At 39.5% G+C, this 12,313-nt stretch overlaps 2 protein-coding genes across 3 annotated transcripts; both read right to left on the reverse strand.

Annotated features, from left to right (window-relative positions):
• Window positions 1-4,148: 4,148 nt before the first annotated feature.
• LOC125603264 lies at window positions 4,149-8,545 on the reverse strand. 2 transcript variants are annotated; one of them, XM_048774392.1, is made up of 7 exons: window positions 7,886-8,545; window positions 6,163-7,795; window positions 5,809-6,079; window positions 5,454-5,703; window positions 5,065-5,351; window positions 4,884-4,989; window positions 4,149-4,814 (listed from the first exon to the last, which is right to left on the reverse strand). In XM_048774392.1, exons 1-5 carry the CDS (start codon window positions 7,912-7,914, stop codon window positions 5,252-5,254), a joined length of 2,283 nt encoding a protein of 760 aa, XP_048630349.1. In that variant the 5' UTR covers window positions 7,915-8,545; the 3' UTR covers window positions 4,149-4,814; window positions 4,884-4,989; window positions 5,065-5,251. The 2 variants fall into 2 exon arrangements, with proteins under 2 accessions (XP_048630349.1, XP_048630348.1); XM_048774391.1 differs by having other exon boundaries at window positions 5,454-6,079; window positions 7,886-8,465.
• Window positions 8,546-8,729: 184 nt separating this feature from the next.
• Window positions 8,730-12,300, reverse strand: LOC125603265. The gene is made up of 9 exons (XM_048774393.1): window positions 11,880-12,300; window positions 10,920-11,708; window positions 10,634-10,840; window positions 10,464-10,553; window positions 10,279-10,386; window positions 9,965-10,198; window positions 9,527-9,877; window positions 9,137-9,448; window positions 8,730-9,062 (listed from the first exon to the last, which is right to left on the reverse strand). The coding sequence occupies exons 2-9, from the start codon at window positions 11,694-11,696 to the stop codon at window positions 8,958-8,960; spliced, it is 2,184 nt and encodes a 727-aa protein (XP_048630350.1). The 5' UTR covers window positions 11,697-11,708; window positions 11,880-12,300; the 3' UTR covers window positions 8,730-8,957.
• Between the last annotated feature and the right edge of the window lie 13 nt (window positions 12,301-12,313).

Below are 12,313 nucleotides of genomic sequence, written 5' to 3' on the forward strand. Positions count from 1 at the left end.
TGAGGGACGAGCCTTTCCATCCCGGCCGTGGACAGGCTGTAAAGGCAAAGGCAAAGCGTGTGAGCCTTACTCCATTCTTCAAAGAAACGCTCCCTTTGGTCTTGACTACACATGATTATGACTATTGATGTTTTCCTTAACTTGTAAACCCTAATGCCTCTTCTATAAATGATGTAACCCTCATCTCATAATAAGATTAGACAGTTCTATCCTATTCAATCTTCTCTACCATTTCCATAATGATTCTCCTTATCACTAATCCTTTCTCTACTCAAAACCTAAACATACTACTCTCTCATTACAACTCATATTCTCTAAAACATTTCATGGTATCAGAGCCAGTTGCAATATCTGAGTTTCTAGTTTGAAACGTTAGAAACTGTTGAGATGAGGTGATGAGGAGTGGATACATTGATAGAGGAAGAGTATTGGGGTGGTCAGTAGTTTGGGATTTATCACAGTAACTTTAAAGTTACTGTGGTAACTAAGTGAAAGGAAGAGAAGTTACCAGGATGGTTTAAATTGGAGTCTAACTGATGTTAATCCTCTCTTATCTTAAGAAGGACGTGGGAAGAGGATAGGAAGGGATAAGGGCTTACTTTGACCCTGTATGATGCTGGAAAGGAGAGGATGCTTTTTACTAGTGCAAGCATGTGAGAAAGCACAGCCAAGTGATTCAAAAGGAGTTCCCAGCCTGTCCATTGACTCCACATGCTTATACATTTCGAAAACCCTTGTTGCTCTCTCTATTAATACTTGTAAACCTCATCAGATATTAATTAATGGAGTTTTGAGTCTCTCTCTCTCTATTCTTTAAAATCTCTTAATCTCTTTAATATCTTGATCTGATTATCTCTGATTGTTTGAATCATACTCTTAAAACACAAAAGTGTTTATGGTATCAGAGCCAGGTTATTCAAACAGGGGAGAGTGTGATTTCGTTTTTCATAAAAATCTGAGTGTTCTTGAGTGTTCTTGAGTGTTCTTGGTGTTCTTGAGTTCTGGTCTTTATTATCTGAGTGGTGTGAGATATTCTGATGGATTCAAACTATCTCAACATGGAAATGAAGCACAGATCTAGTACAACCATGAGCTTGAAGAAGAGAGAGATGGCGATTGGTCAAGATGGGCAAAGAGAGCTTTGGAAAGCTGTGGGTTATGGAGTAGTCATGGAAAGGGGAAACCTTTCATGGAAATGGCTACTGAAGAAGGTCAGACAAGAGTCTGAAGCTGGGAAATGAAGTTGTTCAAGGAAACACTACAAGGAGTGAGATTGAAGCAACTTTAGGCAAGTCCAAGCTTGTGAGAGTCATTGAGGACAGAGGGGTGATCCGTGGCTTGAGACAAGGAAAGGATGAGTGTTATCAGCTTGTGGGAAGGCTGAGAGAAGTATGGTCAGAGCTAGATGTGGTGAAGACACACACATCAAATCCGAGATGTTGTCAAGAAAGGAGGAAGCAAGATGTGATCTTCAGCTTCCTTATGGAAGAGGTATGTGAGCTTGTTAAATATACATATGATGTGTGGGAAATAAACAGGAAGCCAGAAAGATGGAAGGGAGGTACAAGCTGTAAGAGGGAAGGTTGAGAAAACTTTCTAAGGAGTGGTTAATGAAGAGAAGAGCATGGAGAAAGGATAGCGAGTCTGAGCACTTAAGTGACAGGATGAGTGTAATCTTGAAGAGAATCAAGGATGTACTTCAGCAGATGGTTATAGGAGAGTGTTCATACTCAGCTACATGGGAGAGACAGTAGGAGACAGTGCGGACATGAGAGGAATGGATACCAAGAGGGCAGATGAGTTGTGACAAAGAAGGAATGGGATGAGTTGGTTAAGCATGTGTATGCTTTGGCTACGACCCGGAGTCTGGGTGCTCCTGCCAAAGCATCCACATCTAAACCCATCATCATTGATTCTGGAGCAACACACACACATGATCAGTGACAAGAGACTAATCAGTGAGGTTAAAGCAGCAACAGGGAGTGTCATGATAGCCAATGGTACCAGGATCCCAATAGAAGGAGTGGGAAACCTCAAGCTGTTTGAGAAGAACTCCACTGCCTTCTACCTACCTCAGTTTACATCCAATCTAATCTCAGTTAAGAAGGCTACAGTTGATCTGGATTGTCAAGTGGTTTTCAGACCAAATGAAGTTGAGTTCCAGGATTTAAAGACTGGAAGAGTTATTGGCAGAGGAGACAGCAAGCATCAGCTCTATCATCTCCAAACAACTGAGGCGCCTAGTCCTGTGGAGTCTGTGTGTTTAAGCAGCACAACGGATAGAGTGATAATCTCACATGGCATGCAAGGCTGGACACCTCATGCCAAGGAATTGAACTGATTCTACCAAGTATGGCGTTCAATCACTTGGAGTGTGAAGCCTGTATACTTGGAAAGCACTGTAGGACGGTCTTCCCAACATCAGAGACCAGATATGAGAATTGCTTTGATCTGGTGCATTCAGACGTGTGGACAGCTCCCTGTATGTCTAGAGACAGCCATAAGTACTTTGTGACCTTCATTGATGAGAAGTCCAAGTACACATGGATCACCATGATTCCCTCCAAAGACAGAGTCCTGGAAGCCTTCATGAACTTCCAAGCATATGTTACTAACCAGTACAATGCCACTGTGAAGATTTTGAGGTCTGATAATGGAGGAGAATACACTAGCAATGCTTTCAAGAGTCATCTTGCAAAGCATGGGATTGTGCAACAACTAGCTGTCCTTACACACCACAACAAAATGGGGTGGCTGAGAGGAAGAACAGACATTTGATGGAGGTTGCGAGATCAATAATGTTCCACATGAATGTCCCTAAGAAGTTTTGGAGTGATGCTGTTCAGACTGCTTGCTATCTCATCAATAGAGTGCCAACACGTGTCTTGAAGAAACTGTCTCCCTTTGAAGTATTAAACAAGGCAAGCCCACCATAGATCATTTGAGAGTCTTTGGTGCTTATGTTATGTGATGATTCCCGGAGAAAGAAGGAACAAGCTAGAAGCAAGAGTACTAAAGCTATGTTCATTGGTACTCAATCACTCAGAAAGGGTACAAGTGCTATGATCCAGCAACCAGGAGAGTGTTGGTGTCTAGAGATGTTAAGTTCATAGAGACCAAGGGGTATTATGAAGAAAAGAATTGGAAAGACTTGGAAGATCTGTCTCAAGAACCAAGAAACATGGCAGAGAATCTGAGGAACATATTGGAAAGGCTTGGGGTAAACATGTCCGGATAAGGTTAGAGACCTGAAAGAACAACTCTCCTTGATCATGAGGGGGGAAATGAGTCTGAATCAGGAGTGCAAGAGCAGCACCAAGGGGATTCAGGTCATCATGATCAAGTGGTGACACAAGAAGTAGAGAATTTTCCTCAGGTCAGTGTGGATGAGCAAGAGAGGTTCATGATCAAGAGAGGTGAGGAGACAGAACCAGAGGGTCACTCAGAGGTCATACTGATGAACAGGTTCACCATTGAGGAGGAGCACACGGATAAAGAGGGTGCTTCCAACTGGGTAAACACGAGAGGGTACTACTACAATGCCAGCTGGTGGACATCCTTCTCAAGCTGTGTGTTCCTTTGCTGAGTTTTTCCAGAAGATCACATGCCTTTAATGATTAGCCTGATGAGAGTTATGTACCAAGGCTTATGAAGAAGCTATGTTTGACAAGGAAGGCAAGAATCATGGGGAGCTGAGCATGGTGCTATGATCCACTACAGGAAATAAGGGTTTTGATGGCACCGCTAAAGCGCTATAAGACGCTACCATAGCGTTGTAGAAAGCGCTCCAATATCGCCCGCGATAATAGGTCTCGTACATTTCATAGCGGATTTTTGTTGTGCTATTGATATTTTATTATTAATAGCGGTTCTTGTTATGCAATTGTAAATTTGTATTATAGCGTCGCCAAAATGATATTATAACTTTTTAACTATAGCATTTTTTAAAATTAAATATAGCGATTTGTAATTACTATTGTCGTCTTCTATCAATAGCAATATTTGAACATTTCATTGCATTTTTTTATATGCAATTGTTTCATTTTGTTTATAACAAATTTTATTTAATATTTTGATTTTTAAAATAATAGAGAATCAAAAAATGTAAAATAAAATTAATTCTAATTAAAATTCGAAGAAAATTAAAATATTCGAAAATAAAAAATATATTCAATTCTCACAAATTTTCCATGCAAAAAAAATCAATCAGCAACTATAATTCCATCACAATCATCTCTAACACAAAAACTTTCATCATCAGACAATTGCTCTGTATCATCAAATTCCTGTGCGAGTAATGGTGCTCCGACAACGTCTTCCTCTGTCTCGAGTTCATGATATCCTCTCGGTGGTGCTCTCATAACAACATACCAAGGCGATTCTTCATCTTCTCTAGAGTAAAATACCTGTTTTGCTTGTGATGGTAGAATGTATGGATCTTGTAAATATGGCGTTTGGTTGACATGAAGATTGACAAGGGTGAAACCATCTTCTTCCTTAACACCGTAGCCTCTGTTCGCCCAATTACACTTGAATAAAGGAACGCTGAACATGTGGTAATCGAGAAGAATGATCTCTGTTATCACTCCATAATATGTGACCATATCGGCTGTATGTCTTGTATCTCTTGCAGAAGATCTACACATGCTGAAAGCTTCGTAAGTGACTCCACTATTCTGAGTCTTTCGCTTAACGGATTGTATGTGAAATCGGTTCCCGTTAATGACAAAACCTTTATTGGTATGAGCAGTAAACCTTGGTCCAAAGGCCAACCACCTCAGCTTCGTAGAATGCTCCTTTGAGTTAGAAGGTATCTAACAAGGATGTAAAACTGTGTGAGCTATGTGAATAGAAAAGTGAACAGATAGTGAAGTTGTACAAACCTTATTCTTCACCCATTCAGCAAATTGTTGGGTGTGATGCTTCCATAACAAAGTTTCATTTGTTGCTAATCGAACATCATTATCTTGCAGTTCTTGTAAGTGCTTCCTGGTTCTCATAACAAAGTAGAGAGTTATCAGACTGATAAAAAAATCTGAATTTGAGAGGGACAGTAGAACTTACTCAACATAGGGATCCATAATAGCCATATTCATCAAAACATATCGATGTGCTATGTCTCTATCTTTCTCTGAAAGAATAAGCTCTGTTCCCTTTTGCAGTGGTCGACCTTCAAGAACCATTCCATCAGACTGAATATCTTCATTACGGTTAAGTACTTCTTCAACGGGTACAGAATTCTTTAGGAACTCTAAACAAAGGCTATGCATTCTCCAGCTAAGTACCCCTCAGCCATACATGCTTCTGGCCTAGCAAAATTCTTTACATATGCCTTGAGTGTTTTCATGTATCTACAGCTCAAACAATATAGCAATAGTTACAAACCTCAGTTGATCGGAAAAACAGTTCAGGATATAAACAATTTACATTACGCGAACAAAATGAAAACAAACCTCTCAAACGGATACATCCAACGAAAGTGCACAGGACCTCCCAAACGTGCCTCTCTTGCTAGGTGTAAAGGAAGGTGGAACATGATATCGAAGAGCGATGGAGGAAAGAACCGCTCGAGTTGGCACATTGTCTCCACAAACTCATTTTCCAAAGTTATCAGCTTCTCCGCGTCAATAGCACGCTGACACAATCTGTTGAAGTAGTTACATACTCGAGTTACTGCCACTCTTGGTCCTCTTGGAAGCAACCCTCGTAACGCAGCAGGTAACAGATTTTGGATTAGTACATGATGATCATGGGATTTAAGACTTCCAATCATAGGAGGGTTAATTGAAACAACATTTGCAATATTACCGCAGTAGCCGTCAGGGCCTCTAAACGCAGACAACCTTTGACAAAATATCTTTTTCTCTTCCTTACTGAGCCAATAAGTTGCTGGAGGCAAGTAGAATCTCTTTCCCCGTACCTGTGTGTGCAAGTTTTTCCGGATTCCAATATCTTCTAAGTCCTGTCTCGCTTTGAGGCCATCTTTTGACTTAGCACTCTGCATCAGCGTTGATAATAATGCATCAGACAAGTTCTTTTCCACGTGCATGACGTCGATGTTGTGACGCACCGGCAAATCCTAACACATTGAAAACAGAATGATCAGTTAATGGATAAACAAAATGTGACAATCGTATCTCAGTCTAACAATAGCTATAATACCTTCCAGTACGGTAAATCGAAGAATATTGATCGTTTCTTCCACCTCCATTGATCACTCGTTTCATCATTTTCTTCATCTTCGTCTTCAGCCACCTCATCTTCTGAGACAACATTTCTCTTCCTTTTTTTTTTCTTTGCTAAAGATCTTCCAAAGTCATTCCTGAAGTTCTTTAGTGTTGCAAATATTTCTGCACCGGTTTGAATCCTGTTTGCAGTCCCCTTCTCCACTGTATTATCAAACCATCCTTTCCTGCGTCTGTAGTGATGTCCAGGGCTTAGTCGCTTCCTATTCCCCAAATACACATACTTGCGACTAAACTTGAGCCACCTATTTGGTGTATCCTTTCCACAAACATTGCATGCTTGTTTCCCTTTAACTTTACAACCTGCCAAACTACCTAGAGCCGGGTAGTCGCTTATAGTCCACAACAACATAGCTTTTAGTGTGAACTTCTCTTTCAGGAATGAGTCGTATACCTGAATCCCCTCACTCCACAATTCTTGTAAGTCTTCAACCAGTGGCTCTAGATAAACATCAATGTTGTTGCTCGGAGCCGTCGGTCCAGGGATCAACATAGTCAACATGACGTTCTCAGCCTTCATACACAGAGTTGGTGGCAAGTTGTAATTGACTAACAACACTGGCCAAGTACTATACTTTGTGTTCTGGATAGAGAAAGGGTTCATACCATCTGTTGACAGGCCGAGTCGAAGGTTTCTTGCTTCACTAGCAAACTCTGGCCACTTATTATTCACTTGAGCCCAAGATAACGAGTCAACAGGATGTCGCATTATACCATCTTCAGTGGCATTGTTGGCATGCCATCGCAAATCCTCAGCCATCCTTGCTGATCTAAACATCCTCTTGAATCTGTCTTTGATCGGAAAATACCGTAGGACCTTTGCAGGAATTCCTTTCTTTTCTTCATTACTGTGCTTATCAATTTCCCATCTAGAAGCACTACATCTTGGGCAGGTTTCCAACTCCTCATATTGCTTCCTATAGAGAATACAATCGTTCTTGCACGCATGAATCATTTCGTAGCCAAACCCAAAAATCTTCAAGAACTTCTTAATCGAATCAGTCGACTTTGGTAGTACATTACCTTCTGGTAGCATGTCATGTAATGCCGACAGTAGCTGATCAAAGTAAGCCTCTGACATTCCACTCTTTACTTTGATGCGGTAAAGGGCCATGATCGCAGAAACTTTGGTGTGCTTGCTACATGTCAAGTACAATGGAGTTTCAGCATCTCTCAACTTCTTCCTAAACTCCGAGTCTTCATCAGGTTCACCATGTACAGGCTCTCCTCCAGTGTCATCAGAAGGCGGTTCATCAGGTTCACCACTATCAAAATAAGCCGTCCTTAGCAAACCATAAGCCTCTGTTTCTGATTGAGGGACACTATCATTCATATCAGACCTTCTCTCACCATGAAGACTCCAACAAGAACTCCTCATATACTTCTTATCCATACCCCTAATCACAAGATGCTCCGTTACTTTGTCTAAAACTTGATGGGAAAGGTTTCTGCAGTGAGTACAGGGACATAATATTTCTGTCGGATCTCCTAACCTCCTCGCTGATGCAGTAACAAAGCCTGTTGCTCCTTCGAAATATTCGAGGCTAGCCCTATATATATATATAAGGAACAGAATCAGAACAAAAAATTTGAACAGAAGAAGAATTCGTCATGAATTAAAATGTCGAAAAGATTACTACCTTGGAAGCCAAACCCATGCTTTTTCCATATCAGAACAATATAACTTCGAGGGAAATCGACTGAAACCTTCGATTTTCGAAAAGGAGGCGTCAGCAAAAGGAACTAAACCTAGATTTGAGTAATCGCAGAAGGAGAATGAACAGATCTCCGATGGAAAGACGGAGATTGAAAGATTAAAAAATCAGATCCTACGGCTTCTATGAAGGCACGTCATCTATCCCCACCATTCCTTCTTATTGGTTTATGTACAATTCTATATTAATTTATTTTTAAATTACGAAAAATGCATGAAAATGATGGGAAATTATGTTATAAACAAAATTTAAATTTTAATAAATTTTATTATTAATTTTTTTTAACAAAAATATTATATGTTTGAAATAAGTATAAAATGATTTCTCTATATGGAGAATAGATGATGATAGGGTTGAATCCTTATGTGTTATATAGGGTTGAATCCCTAAATAAACCCTAAAATCTAAATTTGTTTCATCTAAATTGTATAAATTTGTTACAATAGGGTTGAATCCCTAAATTTGAATCCCTATATGATGATAGGGTATAAATTTGTTACAATAGGGTTGAATCCCTAAATAAACCCTAAAATCTAAATTGTATAAATTTTTATGAACAATTTATTTGTAAAAATTTTAATGGAACACTTAAATTGTATAAATTATTTTGAAACACTTATTTTTTAAAAATTTTAAAGGACCACTTATTTTTATAATTTATATATATGCCAAGCCTACATAATCTTATTAGAAATATGTCTTAACAACCAAACAAAATATGTCTTACAACCAAACAAGCAAAATATGTCTTAAACAAAACAAGCATACTCCGATCCATAAATATGTCTTTGAGAATACTCGATCGAGTACATTTAAACATACAGAATCTTATCATTTGGCCAAGCCACTGTGCTGCCCACAGCATCTGATATGTCTTCCAGAAAAGAGTTTGGTCTCCATAGAGATGCATCTTCAATCAAGGCCACTTCAACCCAGACCCGACTTGCATTGGGACCTAACGGGACGTGATGGACTAAACACAATGGATCAGTACTACTTACTCTCTGCCTTCTGCGACTTTCCGTCCTGAGTTGTTGTGGTCCAACAAGATGCACTTCTTTTTACCACCTGAACGGGTGGAACTAGTGCTGCCACTTGGACTCTACAAGCACAACAAATACATCACACCAACTACATCTAAATAAGTTTGTAAAAGAGAGAAGTTTGTAAATTTACCAATGAAGGCCTTCTGACACTAGCTTCCCCTTCATCTTCAGGAACTTTAATTACTGATACATTATGGAGCGGCCATGCGATCTTTTCATTAACAGCATCACTCATTGTTGTCATGTCACTTGTTGGCCTCCATAGAAAAGCTTTCCCATTAATCACCTTAGCAACTCTCATAACTACAGCATTCGGACCCAAAGGAACATTGTTCACCATCTCATATGGGTCAGTCGAACCCATAAAACCTTCAGCGATTACCTCGACGCCCTTAACCCAATCGTAGATCTTGCACCTTTCAAGATCATCTACGGTAGTATTCTATATTGACAATGCATATGGTTAGTATCATGTTGAATTTTATAATACAAACGTAAGTATACGTGCTAATGGAATGACCTTTGATCTTAACACATCCGAGGAAACTGGATGGTTGTTCGATGCACTATCTAGTATCAGTTTATCAATTGGCCATGGAATTTTGCATCCCGCTGCTTCCTGAAGATTACGCACATCCGTAGTTGGCCTCCAAACAGATGCCTTCGGGTTTGATACCGACTTTACAACAACCGCCGCGGCGTTAGGACCAATCGGAATACGACCAATCTTGTATGTACCTTCAGCAGAGCAGAATTCTCCTTCAGCGACAACAACATCTTTTGACTCACACCAATCAAGTAGTTGAACTCTAGTTCCTTCTTTGTATACATAACTAGCCTCAGATGGAGAAACACAATCATCATTGTTTTTCTGTAAAAACATAAAATGAATCATTGATTTTATATCAATCAAGGAAATTCTACATTATATAACCAGTTAAAACTAAAGAAAATTCACCTTATTTCCAGCTAAGTCACGGACCAGAATCTTCAAGTCTTTAATCTCGCTTTCCAAGTCGGCAAGTTTGGAGTCTCTAGCTGACAAGAATGCTAGTTTCGTAGCAGTAATCCCTCTTCCCAACCCTCTGACTCGTCCAGGTTTGTCTACTCCCAACACTTGACTAACAGCATCTTCTTTTATATTAACACTGGATGTGGAGTCCATTTGACTATCAAGTGAAATTATTTTTTCCTGAGACAAACACAATATAAGTTATGGTCCTTTTCAATACCAAAAAGAGTAACTTAATTAATCAGACAATGAAACCTTACAATGGTTTCAGCAAACTCAGGTCTAACAGGTCTACCATCAGAGTGAGTGTGTCCTGCTATCCAGACCTTGCTCCGGCTAATCTTCTTAGGGTCTTCACTCTTTTTTTTCTACAAGAGTGATATATTGTTTTACTTATCAGTTTGTTCTATCTTCAGATATAATATAATTACATACTGTTACTTACCATTTCACAAGCTAGACGATTCATTCCTCTACGACTAGTGGTGTGAGGAATCTGAGCTCTCCTTAGTGCTCTGTACTTTTCACTCTTTGCCTACAATATTATTAAATCAAATTTGATCAATCAAATCTCCGAAGTAAACACTTAAAAACCAAATGCTCTGTATATTTCACCTTGAACACAGACGAAGTCCTACTCTTAACCCAAGCGCTCCAAACCTGAACAGATCGAATGTTGCTTGGTTTCAGTGCTGCTCTCTCTGTGGAGCTTTTTGCATTTCGCAGTTGTGATACAAGCCTTGACTTTCCAGATCTCCACAAACAGCCCATCTGTTTGAAGACTGAATCTTTTTGCCACTCTTCTTTCAAATCAAACCTCGCCTGCAGTAATGTATGCAAATGCCACACATTATAATCCTTACAAAGACATTATACAATAGACTTAAGGGCATATATATACCTGAATTTCCTCCCATAATGTGTCCTTTGTCTGCTTATCAAGATTCCTCCAATCATCAAGAAGTACAGTCACATGTTCGCGTACAAGGGGTCCAAGGAACGATGAAAGTGTCACTGATCCAGGACCTACATGTTCGCCAAGCTCAGTGAATGACACAGAAACCTTCTCTTGATGATCCTTGGCCACTTTACGCATCTTTGTGGGTCCTCTTTTCTTCTTTTGTTTTCCATCAGATGGCGATGCTTCTGCTCCTGAAATGCCATTCTCAGTTTCAATGTCAGCTTCTCTCGGCTGAGAAGGTTCTTGAGTAACTCCATTCTCAGGTTCCATGTCAGCTTCTCTCGACTGAGAAGGTTCTTGAGTAAATCCATTCTCAGGTTCCATGTCAGCTTCTCTCGGCTGAGAAGGTTCTTGAGTAACTCCATTTTCAGCTTCCATGTCAGCTTCTCTCGGCTGAGAAGGTTCTTCAGTAACTCCATTCTCAGACTGAGACTGTTCTTCAGCAATGACATTCTCAACTTCAATTTCCACATGTGGATCATCACCATCACCATCACCATCCGCCTCATTAACATCTTCAGAAACCTTTGTCGGGACTTCGTCAGCACTTTCTTGCCTTATCTCAATGTTTTCTTCTTCAATAGCAACTTCTTTTCCCTTATTTAACTTACGCATTTTCGTACTCTTTCTGGTTATCTCAATGAACTCTGTTTCTGCTTCCAGACCTTGGGAACGTCTGCTTCTTCTAACCATTCCTCCTCGTGTCTTCGGCCCCATGTTAATTTGTTCCTAAAAAAATCATTTTTGAGATCTATTGAGATAATAAGCAATCGATTAATTTTCATGATTGTAGATTGTAAAAATGGAAGACGATCGATACATATCTATTGAGATAATAAGCAATCGATTATTATCATGATGCATGCAAGTTAAAGAAGACAGAGATCAAAGAAGACAAACCTGAGATCGAAGAAGACAAAGAAGACAGAGATCGATGAAGACAAAGAAGACAGAGATCGATGATTCCGAAGGGGTCTCACGAAGAACACTTTGGGAGAGAAAATGCAGAGACGATATTCTTTTGTTTTAATGAAAAAGTACTAAATATTCTTTGCTTTGGTCAAAGATATATTTCCCACAAAATTTATCATTCGCGGGTTTTAATAAAAAAATAAGCGGTCGAGGATACCATAACGATTATTCTTTCTCAGTGCTATAATCTAAAGATCAAAATCCCAAAAACATGCGCGCTTGCAAATTTCATTTTGCCGCTCCAGATATAATAGCTTTTTACTTAAAGAAACGCTATTATATTTCTAGCCACAAACATACAATAGCACAAACTTCTTTTCCGCTATATTACATTGCTATTAAAACCCTTATTTCCTGTAGTA

Source organism: Brassica napus, unplaced genomic scaffold, assembly GCF_020379485.1.
Source record: "Brassica napus cultivar Da-Ae unplaced genomic scaffold, Da-Ae ScsIHWf_3128;HRSCAF=3947, whole genome shotgun sequence".
NCBI classification, from domain to species: domain Eukaryota; kingdom Viridiplantae; phylum Streptophyta; class Magnoliopsida; order Brassicales; family Brassicaceae; genus Brassica; species Brassica napus.

Coding starts and splice junctions, on each gene's coding strand:
- LOC125603264 (XM_048774391.1), bottom strand. CDS start 7,914: ATGGAAAAAGCATGGGTTTGGCTTCCAAG. Junction 6,080..6,162: donor TCGATTTACCGTACTGGAAG/GTATTATAGCTA, acceptor TCAATGTGTTAG/GATTTGCCGGTGCGTCACAA. Junction 5,352..5,453: donor TGGATGTATCCGTTTGAGAG/GTTTGTTTTCAT, acceptor TTTGAGCTGTAG/ATACATGAAAACACTCAAGG.
- LOC125603265 (XM_048774393.1), bottom strand. CDS start 11,696: ATGGGGCCGAAGACACGAGGAGGAATGGTTAGAAGAAGCAGACGTTCC. Junction 10,841..10,919: donor CATTATGGGAGGAAATTCAG/GTATATATATGC, acceptor ACATTACTGCAG/GCGAGGTTTGATTTGAAAGA. Junction 9,878..9,964: donor GTGACTTAGCTGGAAATAAG/GTGAATTTTCTT, acceptor ATGTTTTTACAG/AAAAACAATGATGATTGTGT.